The sequence below is a fragment of the Neolamprologus brichardi genome, chromosome 19, assembly GCF_056152115.1.
Source record: "Neolamprologus brichardi isolate AB-2024 chromosome 19, ASM5615211v1, whole genome shotgun sequence".
Lineage (NCBI taxonomy): Eukaryota > Metazoa > Chordata > Actinopteri > Cichliformes > Cichlidae > Neolamprologus > Neolamprologus brichardi.
In genome coordinates this window covers 11,927,448-11,941,186 of record NC_142122.1, presented here as the reverse complement: position 1 = coordinate 11,941,186, position 13,739 = coordinate 11,927,448, and the positions used below count along the sequence as shown (strand labels likewise).

The 13,739-nt window shown below is 40.4% G+C and overlaps 1 protein-coding gene across 7 annotated transcripts in view; it reads right to left on the bottom strand.

Moving 5' to 3' along the window:
- The window catches only part of dnmt3ab (DNA (cytosine-5-)-methyltransferase 3 alpha b), a 49,019-nt gene extending 35,597 nt beyond the window's left edge, over positions 1–13,422 (bottom strand). For 4 of the 7 annotated variants that reach the window (XM_035911104.2, XM_035911105.2, XM_035911106.2 and 1 more), the window contains exons 1-4: positions 13,321–13,422; positions 11,958–12,153; positions 6,419–6,505; positions 1,045–1,384 (exon numbers count right to left, since the gene is read on the bottom strand). In XM_035911104.2, the coding sequence (XP_035766997.2) occupies positions 1,045–1,384; positions 6,419–6,505; positions 11,958–12,020 (490 nt within the window). In that variant the 5' untranslated portion in view covers positions 12,021–12,153; positions 13,321–13,422. Of the gene's footprint in view, positions 1–1,044; positions 1,388–6,418; positions 6,506–11,957; positions 12,154–13,320 lie in introns of all 7 variants that reach the window. The other 3 variants (XM_006798802.3, XM_006798803.3, XM_006798804.3) reach the window with 1 other exon arrangement.
- Between the last annotated feature and the right edge of the window lie 317 nt (positions 13,423–13,739).

Below are 13,739 nucleotides of genomic sequence, written 5' to 3'. Positions count from 1 at the left end.
GGCATTCTTCAGTACGACATTTCCTTTTTGTCCTAATTTTCTTGCATCCCTCTATTATAAATGATTTAATCCCGGTAATTTTAACTGTTAATGTGGCCATATTTTCAAAATGAACATGAGTAGAGTAATAAATTACATGCACTAATTATTTTGTCTGTTACGTTGTACAAAGTCCAATAAATGCAGCGAACATTCGCATTCGAGAAGCTGGCAGCAGACACTACTTGTGCATGGAGACATTATTAGAAAAACTGAACAGACAGATTAATAAATTATTGCTTCTTTAATCTAAAACTGCACACTGGGAGCAGAGCCTGTTCTTGTCTTATTAAAAAGTTAAACATCTGGGCATTTTCCCTAAATTTTTAATTAAGTGTTGTCTTCAAGATTAGTTTGTGAATTCATACTGTCAGAGCTGCTGGTACATGTAGTCTGCGTTTTGATGTTTTAATGAACTGCTGGATGAGTCGAATCCTTTGGGGTAAATTAAATTTGTATTCTTTTATATCCTACTAAAACGGCACATTGTAATTAACTTAGAGGATAGCGTAATAAATGTAAAGTGATCCACTCTCCTTTTCACTACATTATCTGGTAATTATCCCTTTCTTTTTTCATTACATTTGCAATTTCATTTTTGTCATATGAAGCATATGGAGCTTTTAAATGCCAACTGCTTCTGCATACTGAAAGCATTTGGTAGCCCAAACCGAGGCAAAATAAGTGACATATTGCATGCATAACATTCTGCATACTGTGTCTCGCATAAATGTTAACAGTGGAGATCATCATCACCGATTTGCTTTGCAGACTAGTCTGTGCGGCAGCATGAAGGCACCTCTTCGAGCCCAGTGTTACTAATCCTGGCAGCATCAGTCGGCCTACTTGGTCTGACATCCATTTACAGTTCATTACTCAACATCTTGTACTTGTCACACGCCCAGGATTTTTTCTTCCTGGAGCCACACAAGACTGATCAAAAGATAGTAAACCTCAACTAAAAACTAAACAAAAAACCCCAAATGAAAATGGCCAAAATCTTACATTTAGTTGGGCGCTCCAGTTTCCGCCTCCCTCGTTTCTTGCGCGGCGTCATCAGGCAGTCATCATTGGCTTTCTCCAAGTCCTGTTCTTCCCGGCTGGACAGGAATCCGTTCTCTTGAGGATGACTCAGACTCTGCCCCTGAGAGCTGTCCTCCGCACGGCAGGAGGAAGGGTCTCTGGGAATCCCATTCTCGACTTCCCGCTTCTCCTGTTTTGGGAAGCAGGCATCGGGCATCCTGTCTCTGATCCCGCCCATGTCCCCATTGAAGACCTGTGCCATTGCCATAGTGTAGCTGTGGCCTACACTCGCACTGTCTTTAAGAGAGCCACAGCTCTCAACCTGCTGAAAGAAAAAGGGGAGGTTGAAATGTTAACATCCTGATGATCGATCATCCTTAAAGATTCTTACAGCTGTATGCTACAAATTGATGTTTTGAAGTGTACAACAGAGTTGTGCCTCAGCAATCATGAAATATGACTGGATAGCTGGCTGTGAGATAAACACAACCTTTCTGAATTTACTCAAATCATCCACTGGATCTGAACGACCCACAATAAAACAGTTGGCACTATCCGTGTCAGGATAAGCACTTTTCATGGGTGGCTAAATGGCCTTTTTCAAAGAGAATGTGAATGAAAGCATTCATCTCTTTCATATTAGACAAGCCTAATTAAATTTCCTCAGCTCTATCCGGACAGAATCAAACATGTAGCTCAGCTCCGCACGTATTAATCAGTGAATTATGGCAAACTTATAAACTTCAAAGCTGTGCCAGTAAATGTGCTGTACAGCCATTAACTTGCAAGAAGGAAAGGGATTACATTACAGTTCATCAGGTACACTAGTGCACTTTTTGTAGTCATGTATTCATCATTACAGCAGCACGGAAATATGTTGAGAATGTTGGCTGTTTGACAATGGGAAGGCTTTTTCTCCGGCCAGTTTGGAACGCCCAGTCAAGTATTTCATTCTATAAAGCGGAGTAAATTCAAATAGAGCTGACCTGAAGCTGAAAGTTTCAATGGCAGGAACTCAGTCATCAATCCTTAAATAAAACACCAACTATCTTAGAAGACCTAGAAAAGTCCTAAATGTTTGAAGCAATGTAATAGTGTCTTTGCTACTGCCTAAAAATAGCCCTAAAAACAGAGTTAGTGAGACAGTCCCACTACAGGGTCACTGAGGGGAGAAAGTGGAGCGTGTCTTGTGAGATTAGACTGTCGGCAGTTACGACAGTATCTGAAACTTTTATCTGCAGGTATTTACAGAAGTTTGAGGAAGGGGGAAAGCAATGCCTCAGGAGGCTTGTCTGTCATCGGACGACGTTGAGCAAAGATCCTCTCCAGGAAGGTAAGGATCAAATCCGTAATCGGATTCTTACAGTCTGAATAAGCAAACACAACTTAAATCAAGTTTTAATGTCTGTGTAATGGATGCAATGCAAATTATGAGTAGCAGACATGCAAAAGAAAAAAAAAGCTCCAGTGGAAGTTGCTCTGAATCGTAAAACAAATCTACAGCAAGCCAAAGTCGGTTTCAAAGCATTCTTCAGAGGCCGCAGAACTCTAAACGACTTCATCACTGTAGTAACTGAGAACAAATTAACTGTAAACTGAACAATTGCACTCCTACAAAGAACAGCTCTCCAGTAAATCTCCTGGACACGATGAATGAAAACAACCCAGAGCTCAGACATTATTAATATTCTGACTGGGGGGGGAGGGGGGGGGAGGGGGGGGGGGGTACGCAAATATCACACACATGCAAAAAAAAAGAAGTAAGCAAAGAGAAAACCCAAAAAACTCATATTCTCAGACACACATGCTAGCAGCACACAGAACCCACAGTGAAAGAATTACGCAACAGATTTGTGACATAGTTAACAACATGCGGCCCCTGCTGCAGGTCAAAAGTCAAAGTTGGTAAATCAGGCAGCTTAGACAGAGAGAGAGGTTGAAAAAATAAAGACTAATTACCTCAACCAACTTACTGCAACTTACTACAACATTACACTCACACACCCTCATAGAACAAGCTGCAGTAATAATATGATTATAAAGGTTTCTAAAAATACACATTGAAATTAAAATTAAATGCAGATGTACGCCTGAAAATATGAGCTAATAATTCATTACACTGCCTGATAACTTCTTACGTTATTCAATTAACAGCAACTGGAAACTGTTACACGAATAGAGGTATTTTGCTGCCTTTCTACGTGTTATTATCATTGATTGAAGATCTTTTGTTTCTGGAAAGCTAGCCCAACAGGAAATATTAAGATCTTTATGGGAGTTTTTCTTTATTTTCAGTTTTTTTTTTTAATACCACTCCAGTGTTTGATCTGTTTAACAGAAAACTAATCATCACATTTAACAGGCAACAGGGCTTTTTTGCAGGCAAGTTTTTGTTTGGATTTTTTATATTTTAGCCTGAAACTTCAGAAATTCATCAGTTCGAGTGAAACTAGTGCAGTGCAGCAATAAAGAAGCTGGGTGCCCTAAAAAAGAGCTTAGTCATGTTACTTTGTTCAGGCAGGTTTTCTAAAGGATTAGCTCAACATTTTTCCAAGCAAAACCTGTTTATTCATGTTCCTGCCAAGTGCTACGTTCTCATGTCTGTACAATAAGACAGCGGTCCCCAACCCCCGGGCCTCGGACCGGTACCGGTCCGTGAGTCGTTTGGTACCGGGCAGCGAGAGTTGAGGCTCAGGTGTGAAATGTATGGTTTTCAGGGTTTTTATCGGTTTTCAGCGTTATTTTGTTATCATTTTATCGTTAACTCGGTTTTCCTGGGTCTTTTCACGTGTGTTATGAATAAATCTTCTTTTTTTCGGTACCGGTACTAGTTTTATTTTGTTGTATTTATCCGCGACACCTTAAAGGCCGGTCCGTGAAAATATTGTCAGGCATAAACCAGTCCGTGGCGCAAAAAAGGTTGGGGACCGCTACAATAAGAATTAAGCTATAGCAAGTATTTTATCAAGACTTTACACACCTTATACAAACTTATTCTATACATATAATATAGTCAGTATATAAATAGCTATCTGTGTACAGCTGCTAAGCTATGCTAACATTCTGATGGCTTTAGTTTCATACTCACTTTGTTACCTAGTATATTGATCTTGTCACTGAACACTTAGAAAGAACGCAAATATATGTAAAGAGCAGAATGAGTGAGTATGTACACAATAAGGACAAAAGTATAGACCTGAAGCAATGGGGCTAAGATTCAAAGATTAAGAGGTTTGACCCAATACTTTCACTCATATAGTGTGCATTGATAAAATACATACACTTTTGTAGAAAGGACATTTCTGAGAATTTCTCTCCACTGTCTTTGTCCATGTGGGTAAATGCAACATACGAAGAGGGCTGGAGGCTTGTTTACGCTATCCTTTCCAACAATTACCTTCTGTTTTCACTCGCTTTTGACAGTTTGCATGGAAAACAACATTTTAAAACCAATGTTCCATGTCAGCCTCTTTTCAAAAGAGTCAAAGAAAAGAATTAAAAAAGGCTTTCTGACAGCATTTGAAGTTGGCCAATCAGGCATTCGAGTGACTCTTTTATTCAGAGAATAACAACAACAACTGTGAAACATCTATGTGACCAGAACGGCTGGTACACGTGGTCAATCCCCCACAGCTGTGAAAACACTTAGTGAGGCGCCCCGATTCTGCGTACGGCTTTTCTTAATCAGTTATTGATACCACTCCTTAGCTTCTTTAAAAACAGGGGCACAAACCCTCTGGCATATCCCCTCCAACCATACATTATATGTAAATATTTGTCTAATCCTTTTTTTCCTTTTTGGTTTGTTTAATTGCACAGTGAGAGTTAATTAAGATGATTTTCAACAGAAGCTTATGCAAATGATAACATCTCAGGGAAAGAAAAAATACCCAGAAACATGTTGGCCCTTAGAGTCATTATTAAATCGGAGCTTTTAACTACACAAGGCATCACAAACAGACTGCAAATGGTGTTAGTGTAGTGCATGCATGTATCTTGGAAACAAGGTTCAAGAATATGTCATGTTTATTCATGAGTGCAAAGGAGTACACGTTGTGTCTTACAGGTTAACAGATTTCTGAAGGCTAAAATAACACTTGTTTTTCTACTGAAACTGTTTATAGGTGCCATGTGCAAAGACAAAACAAGAGCTTTCATTATAAACTGGTACATGCCTCAAATAATGTGGCGTACAGATAAACGATTACTTGACGATGAGGCAAAAGCACGGCGAGGGGAAGAATAATATCACACATTTTTAGATGGGCTTTCCTTACAGGCATTTCCGCCATTATAATCTTTCTGCTTGAATGGAATGATGAGATTCACTCAGTACATCGGGCTTATAAATACCAGTGAATGAAACCGAATATGGCCAGGTGGGATTCACAAGAACAATCATGTTGAAACTGGTCAGATGGTTAAACACATCGTTCTGACGATGCTGGAAAAGGGCTGAATTTTGAAACCAACAGTCTGACAAGCACTTCACGCGATGACTGGCCAGCTACAGTATGTGAAGGTGAAAAGGCAGCCATCTGTCCTTCTGCCTTCCAGGAGGGTTTCAGTTCAGTAGTTTCAGTTCTGAAACAGCAAGCCTTCGGTCGTGGTTGGGCAACTTGAACCCATTTTGAGTTCTAAATTTATTTCTTTGCAACTTTTTTTTTCTTTTGACATTTGACACTGAAGGCAGGAAACAACGCAAGTCAGCGAGGAGGCTGATATGTGACAAAGTGAAGTGGCTGTCTCGCTCAGAGATGAATTACAACAACAGCAACAGTGAACATTTGAGCATTTGGTACATGTGGTCAATTCCCCACGCAGCTGTGAAAGCACTTACTAAGGTGCCTTGATTCGAAGTAGAGTGTTACTATATCAGGTATTAATACTAGCTCCAGGCTGCTTTAACCTCCTAGGAACTGGCGTCCACATATGTGGACATCACATTTTGGGTTATTTAGACCAAAATACTCAGTTTTGCTCTACAAGGGCCTGATATCAACTTACGAGGACATTATACTGCTACTGTTATATCAAAAATTTTAAACAAATATCCTCACATGTGGCACTTATTTTTCTTAAAAACAAAAATAAGTTTTAAAAAAAATCTGGTAATTCTTTGTTTTTACATTCATCAGGCCCCAATGTGACCAAATATCAAAGAGAAATTAATAATGCATGCCATGGAAGAGTTTGGGGCTTAGGAGGTTAAATTTACTTACACAAGCCCTCTGGCACATCATCTGCAAATATTTTTCTAATCCTATTTTTGGGTTTGTTGAATCAGACCTAATCACTGCAAAACAAGTATGCATGCGTGGACAAATGTAATTTGTTTAGACATGTCAACACTCACTGAAAACTGCTTGCGTTTTCTTCCAGGCTTGCTACTTTTAGGTGACTTCTCCTCCATCAGGTCCGAGTCCAGTATTGTTCTCTCACCCTATCAAGAAAAAATGCATGCCACAATTTAGACAAAGTACCTGCAGCTGTTTGGGTAAAGATGCACGTAACACTGAAGGATTTAATTAGTGCATTTTTGTGTACAATCAGCTAGATGGCAGTTTCACCTCCACCAAAGATGCAGCACAAGTGATAGTAGATCTATAGGAAACAGAGACAACTGCACTACAGTGAAACACTTGAACATTTGGGAGGACTGGAGCAGGTCCTCCAGTGTCTTTGGTTGAGTGGACAATGAGACAGATAGAAACTGAATGACACATTCCTTTGAACTAGGCTGAAATGAAAGCTCCTCGGACGCAGTGCTGACCTTCCACAGACAATTCCCTCTTGACACCGTTACAAAGACATAGATCGGCCCCCACCTTCCCCTGCTGCAATTTCCCTTTGATTAATAAAACTGTCTACCCCCATGAACAAAGCCCCATGTCTGCCATCACCAAGTACCCCTGGGGTTGACGGGAGAAAAGATGATCCTAATGTAGATGCTTTGAGTTTCAATATTGACTGAATAGAACCACCAGTACCAGGTTTGAATGCAAATGAGAGTGCAACGCCATTCCTGACAGCTGCAGTGGGGGGGTGGAGGATGGAGGGCCGGGTCCTTATTAAATTCCTTCAGTACTGAATGTGAAATTCCATCAAAGATAAAAGGGGTCTCTGCACTGTAGGCATTCTCCAACCTCTGCTGACATGTTGATAAGTGTATGTATGTCTAATCTCTAGTGAGATGGCGTAGTACAACATGATAAAATGTTACTATGAGATAGTACTAGCTTTTGTCTATATATAATGGGTGGAGTTAAGTCTAGCAAGAGGAGTTACTGAATTACGGAGGTAAAGTGGTATAAAACATTAATAACTTTAAGAAGCAGCAAACCAGAGTAGAAGCAGTCTCCAGTGCATATCCACAGTTAATTTGTCATCTTAAAGACATTTAACTAAAAATTACAACAATGAACATATGAAACTACGTCGGATTTAGTGTATTTCAATATGACACAGAATTACTGTGCTATGCAGACTATGGACCCATTAGTGACATATTCATATCCATTCCTTGGAAGTATCAAACTGCAATTAAAGATAAAAGCAATTATGGCATTCCTTTAACCGTGGATGTTGGATCTCATGTGCTGGGAATTATTTCATACCTGAGCTGTCTCCGCTTCATCAAGAAGGTGATGCCATGAACACAATCCTTCAGCAACACATGGAGTGGAAGGCTGCGACGCGTTCATGGATAGAGCCTGATGGGTTTTCTATGTATGGCTTATTTAGGGAGTCATAAATACACAAGAGTGATGGTACAGATTACATGTTGCCATTTCAATACTGTTTGTGTGCAAAGGTGGCACTGGCATGAATTCTCCAACTTTCCAAGTGGCACGTTGACTTGAATGGGCATTCCAGCTAAAACTTCAGAGACTGGGAATTCAGGTTTCTGACTTCCTGCTTCCAACAGAATGCAGGATAACTGTGGGACTGAAAAGCGAATCCAAGGTGGAAATGCCTTGAACCTTAATTATTTCACAATGACCAGCAGGAGGCGACTCTTGTAGTTGCAAAAAGAAGACTTGCTGTATAATCTATGAGTAAATGAGCCTACTTCTCACTCAATTTATGACCTCAGCAAACACTCTCCTACTGAGTTTAAGACCTCATTCACTCATTTCGCGTGCTGTTTAACACAGCATGACGTTCATTTTTTTAAATTATGGTTCCATTTACAGTAAATTAACAATAAAGCAGGTTATGCTTTAGGATTTGACTCATAGTGTGGTATTTTTGGGGGGGATTGGCTGTGGTTCAGGAGGTAGAGTGAGTCATCTATTTTTTGGAAAATTTAATCCCTGATTCCTCCAACTCGAAGCATCCTTGGGCAAGATACTGAACCCCAGGTTCCTCCCGATGTATTCTTTGGAGAGTGAGTATATGAATGCTAGGTCATAAGTGTTTAGGAATAGAAAAAAGCAAAAAAAAAACTTCTATGAATGTTGAATGAGGCTTATAGTCAGTGTTGGGGAGTAACGGAATGCATGTACTGCTGTTACGTATTTAAAATACAAAATATGAGTAACTGTATTCCGTTACAGTTACCGTTTAAAAAGGTGGTATTTAGAATACAGTTACTTTGTTGAAATAAAGGGATTACACTGCTGTCTTTTCCTGTTTGATATGTTAGGCTATGCCCTCTCTTTTTTTGGTAATTCCACACTGGTGGAAACCCAAACAAAACACGCATTAAGAGGCTCTAATGCCTGTGTCTCAATCTCGCATCTCATAATGACGTGAAGAAATGTTTTTAAAAATGATTTAATATGAAGGCAATAGGAAGAGTGTTACAGGCATCGCCCTAAAGAATGTAGCCCCATGGGCAGTGTAGTCCGTGCTGCAGGGAGAATGGACTGCTCTACCCGTTATGTGTCTGTGAGCGAGGGAGGGAGAAAAAGGAAAAGTACGAGCTGTCAAAGAGCAGAAACGGGAGATGAAAGCATGTAAATATAATAATAACCACTGCAGCCAAAAAGAGTGCCTGATGAGCCCAGTTGTAAGTAAGCTATTAAGACTTGACTGTACACCGTGTTCGTGTTTTCCTCTGAAACAATAAGTTCCGTTGGAGCAGCCTTTTAACGCCTCTCTCTGTCTCTCGCTAGCAAAGTTTACCCAGACAACAAAGTAAAGCTAGTTTTCAGCTACGAGCCCGACACGAACCCGACGTATTACCAGAGGAATAGTTTTCTATATGAGATCGCTGCAAAAAGTGCAGCCTTACCTAATGTCCACCTATTGTTACTCATTTTATATTAAGATTTTAAAATCTAGTTGCTATTGGCATGGAGAGTATCCTTCAGTTATAGTAATAAATCATACAGCAATAGTACATTCATGTAGTTGTAAAAAGCATGATAATATATTAAGTAATCCAAAGTATTCCGAATACGTTACTCTCATTGAGTAACTTAACGGAATACGTTACAAAATACATTTTGAGGCATGTACTCTGTAATCTGTAGTGGAATACATTTGAAAAGTAACCTTCCCAACACTGCTTATAGTAAATAAGAAAGCAATTTGAGTCCATATATGCTCCTGTTACATTGATGGCAGCAGCAAAATGAGACTAAGCAGCCCACAAATCAACAAGCTGCTTCAAAGTGCATGTGCACGTCTTTTACTTACACTGCATGACTTCATCTGGTCTTCCACCCTGGTGTTACATGAAAACATTTACCTTTACATTATACTCTAGTGTCATAATTTATTCTGGAATTAACCTCTTAAGCCCCAAGCCTACCTGATCTCCTGCTTTTTGCCCCCGTATCAGGGGGCGTTGGGGCTTAAGAGGTTAAAGAACAGGAAATGAGGCCACAGGATCCATTCAGCATCAGATCTAATTAAATCATTTCCTTTTATCAGCACAAAGGGTTCAAAAGTCAATTAAATGTTCAAATTTAAACACTTAGGGGGTAAGGGGTTCTTGATTTGGGCAAAAAGATTACAAGCTGCTAACTGGGCCTTGGAGTTAATTATTCTTTCAACTGCTGTCTCGAATGTCAAAAAATTAACCTCATATGTTAAACAAAAATGGATGGGATTTCCTTCATTTTCTCAGAAAATTATTTAAACAGGAACAATTTTATCTTAGCCGTACAAAATGCGCCCTTTGATGATGATCTTGCCATGTGAAAAAAAACCTTGCAAAGTGAGTTTTTACAGTAGCCTTAGTGTTGAGCATATTTCATGAAGTACCTGGTAGCTGTGACATTCTGGGTTTGAGTCAGTCCTACAGTAAAATCTGCAACTCATCCGATTCTGTGCTGATGAAATACTATAACTATATAATATGTTTATAAAAAAAACCCATAAAAGTACCACAAGGTCTACTAAATAATTTAAGGGCAAGGGGTTTTAATCATTATAGGCAGTTATTTCAACCGTCTGGCCACGTTTCGCCCTCAGTGTCTGCCATAGCCATCAATGCTCCTGGGAGATAAACTAATTTGCATAAGGAAATTGATATAATCAAGGTAAATGATACTCTGATTGATGGGCAGAGGATTAAAACTGGAAGAAATGGTTATAAAATAACATTTTTGTTAGAGATAAGCATTTGAACGGTTATTTTACACGTAGATTTGAAACCTTTTGTAAGAGAATGTGTTTTGATGATGGTTCCAGTTCATTGTGCGATCACTAATAGAGTGCCTGGTGCGTCGGTTTTTCCCTACCAGGGCGGCAGAATTTGCATAGATAATAGCACGTTTTGAGTGCAGCCTGGTGTGCAGGCTCATTTGGGAACCACTTACATGGATGACACAATTCAGTGGTGCCTGGCTATCTCTGCAAGGACAGCACAGCACAGCACACCACTCCTCCAGTTCTCTGTTAGAGAGCTCAGGCTGAGGTCCTCCGACTGAGGACAACACGCCATTTTCACATTCAGCTTTGCCCTAATATTTTCTGAGAAAAACAACAAAAAAAGCCTGGAATATAATTTGTTCTTGCCTGGAGTGAACCCTACTACATTGTCAATATCTCTGCACTATTTCCGTCTGGGTAGCCAGTTATTTAAGGCAATGTCTGTTGCCAGGCAACAAGACTAAGGGCAGTACTGTGTAATGGGAACACAGAAGAAGAGGACAGATCCCCCCAGCAAAAGAGCTGTCGAGCCATTCCAGCTCCATCTCAACCTACACCAGCCAACGCCCACGTCACCAACCACCATTATACCAGTAAATGTCACAGAATACAGCTGCACCTCCCAACAGCCTCTTCGGTGCCGCTGCTATTGCTGCCACACAGGTGATGCTGCAGTTACACAGGGACTGAAATTACAAGTGCGTCTGCATCATGAAAGGTGACAAGGCACATCATGTGCTGTTGGATTCTACTGTAAAAAATTGCCTATTTCTTCACTGAATAGAGGAATTTATTGCAATGAGGTCTGCTCTAGCAATTCTTTGGACTGCACAGATTAGTGAGTGTGGGTTAATGATTAACGGGAATAATAAAATTGAGGAAGATTTGAATTGGTTTTGGCCTGAAGTGACTATAGAAACCAATCCAATCCACTTCCTTTCATTTTTAAGGCTCTATCTGTGTAACAGCACGGTCATAAAACTATAAAAAATATAATTCATGTACACATACTCCGTGCCAAGATCATATGAAAATACAAACAGGCAGTGCATGCTATATCACTGCAGGACGAGCTCAGGGGTGAATAATGTCTTTTTAAATCAGTGCTTCCGAAGACATTAAACGAAGCACTTTTCAGTGATGGACGATCAAATCCAATTCAATCTTGAGCTCAAGTCAAGTGATTCAGAAACCCTCCCGACATCTTTTTAAAATCACCAGATCATGAGTTAAGTTCCGCAACGTGTCAAGTGACGCATTTTTGTTGTTATCACGCACGTGTTTCTTACCATTGGATTTCCAGGTGAATCAGCAGTGGTGGTGGTGTTGGTGAGAGTGTTGGACGGCATCATTGAGAGTCTTATGAGCTTATGGGTAATGTCTGATGATGGGTAGTGTAGATATGGACTTTCACGTTAAAAGGAAGTTGAAAAGTTTAAAAGAAAATAAAGCAATGACGGATGATCCCCTCTTCTTCCTGCTCTCCTGGAAGTTAAAAGAAGAAAAGCAATGGTAAGATATGTTCAGCAAGTTTGTCTTTAAAGTGTTGATTCTTTAGTTCCATGCAGACTAGATAATCCCGTGACATATTTTATGTATCTTCTCTAAAATGAAGTTGTTTTACCCCGAGCATCAGCTTTCTCTTTGCTGAGTACACGTCATGTAGCTATAGGACCCTCACAGGCTTCTATAGATACTGTATGGCCACTATAGCCTACAGGCCCCTTTACACCACATGAATGTGTGTTGTGCAGTAGACGACATGAGCTGGGTGCATCGTGCAGCCTGAAAATAAAGAGCGCGATGCTCCAAACTAAGCGCAAAAATACTTGTATTTTTGTGGGGACATTTTTCAAAATTCATTAATATTTCATTTCCATCGTGAGAGTCTGGGTTAAAGTTACTCCAGCGGTCTGCCTAACGCGCAAAGCGAAGCCACAGTTACACTGTTTTGCACTCGTGGAAATTTACAACAACAACAAAAAAAAAAAACAACAACCTATATTCGTACAGGATGTGTTGAATCTAAGGGCTAAAAGGAGACTGATGACACTCGGTTGTGATTTATTTAAAACATGCTGTATGTAAAACACACTGCCGGATTTACGTCCACGCTCGTGGAAAATAAATGTAGGCAACAACCAGAACGTGTTAAAAAATAATTTATTATAAGGCCACACAGGCGTTCAGTGTCACCGCATTTCCATGCCATCAGCCAGCAATCAGGCCACACGCTTACACCATACTACGATCGACTGATGTGCATATATTATTCAACCGGCTATGCGTTAAAAATTGCAAAGTTTTAGACGTCCTTTTACAGCAGGGGAAGTCTGCAATATGACCCAGGGGATTGTGGATCTTTTACAGGCCACGGACACTGAAGGATAACCCCCCCGTTATTTCCTTTAATGAGGCCACAGCTTTGAGAAGCCGCGATGCTGGTTCCGTGCTCCAAACCCGGTCAAGTTCACATCTCGACGTCCAATCAGCACATCTGCAAAAAGCGAACCCTAAATCGCTATTTCCCCATTTCCATCGAGCGCCTTCCGGTCGTTCACGTTTTTTGTTCACATAAAGGTTACCCTTCCTGCGTGGTTGCTCGTGGCGGGTTAAACAAATTTACATGCGTGAGTCACTGTGTGTCATTACCCGGTTTTCCCAAGTCCCAGGCCTGACCCTTTTTGTCTCGCTTGCTCCCGGAGCCTCCTTCCTCTTCTCTCCCCGTCCTCCACCTCCCCAGCCGGCCAGCTCTCTTCCAGATGCGCCGCTCTGACTGCAGGGGCCTGAAGTGTGCCTGCTTTTCTCTGGGTCCTAGAAACAGTCATATATCGTGGACTCAACACATTTGCAAATATCTACATTTTTGCACGATAATAGGGCTGGGTATCCTCACTGATTTATATAATCGATTAGATTCCGATTCACAAGGTCCCGATTCAATTTGATTTGAATCGGGGAAATTTTGCCTCAGATAAACAGCTTAAAAATAATTTATTCGGTACTAAACAGCAGAAATAAGCATTAAGCAAGAAAATAATGCAGAAAACTGAGATTTAAGATGGGAAACT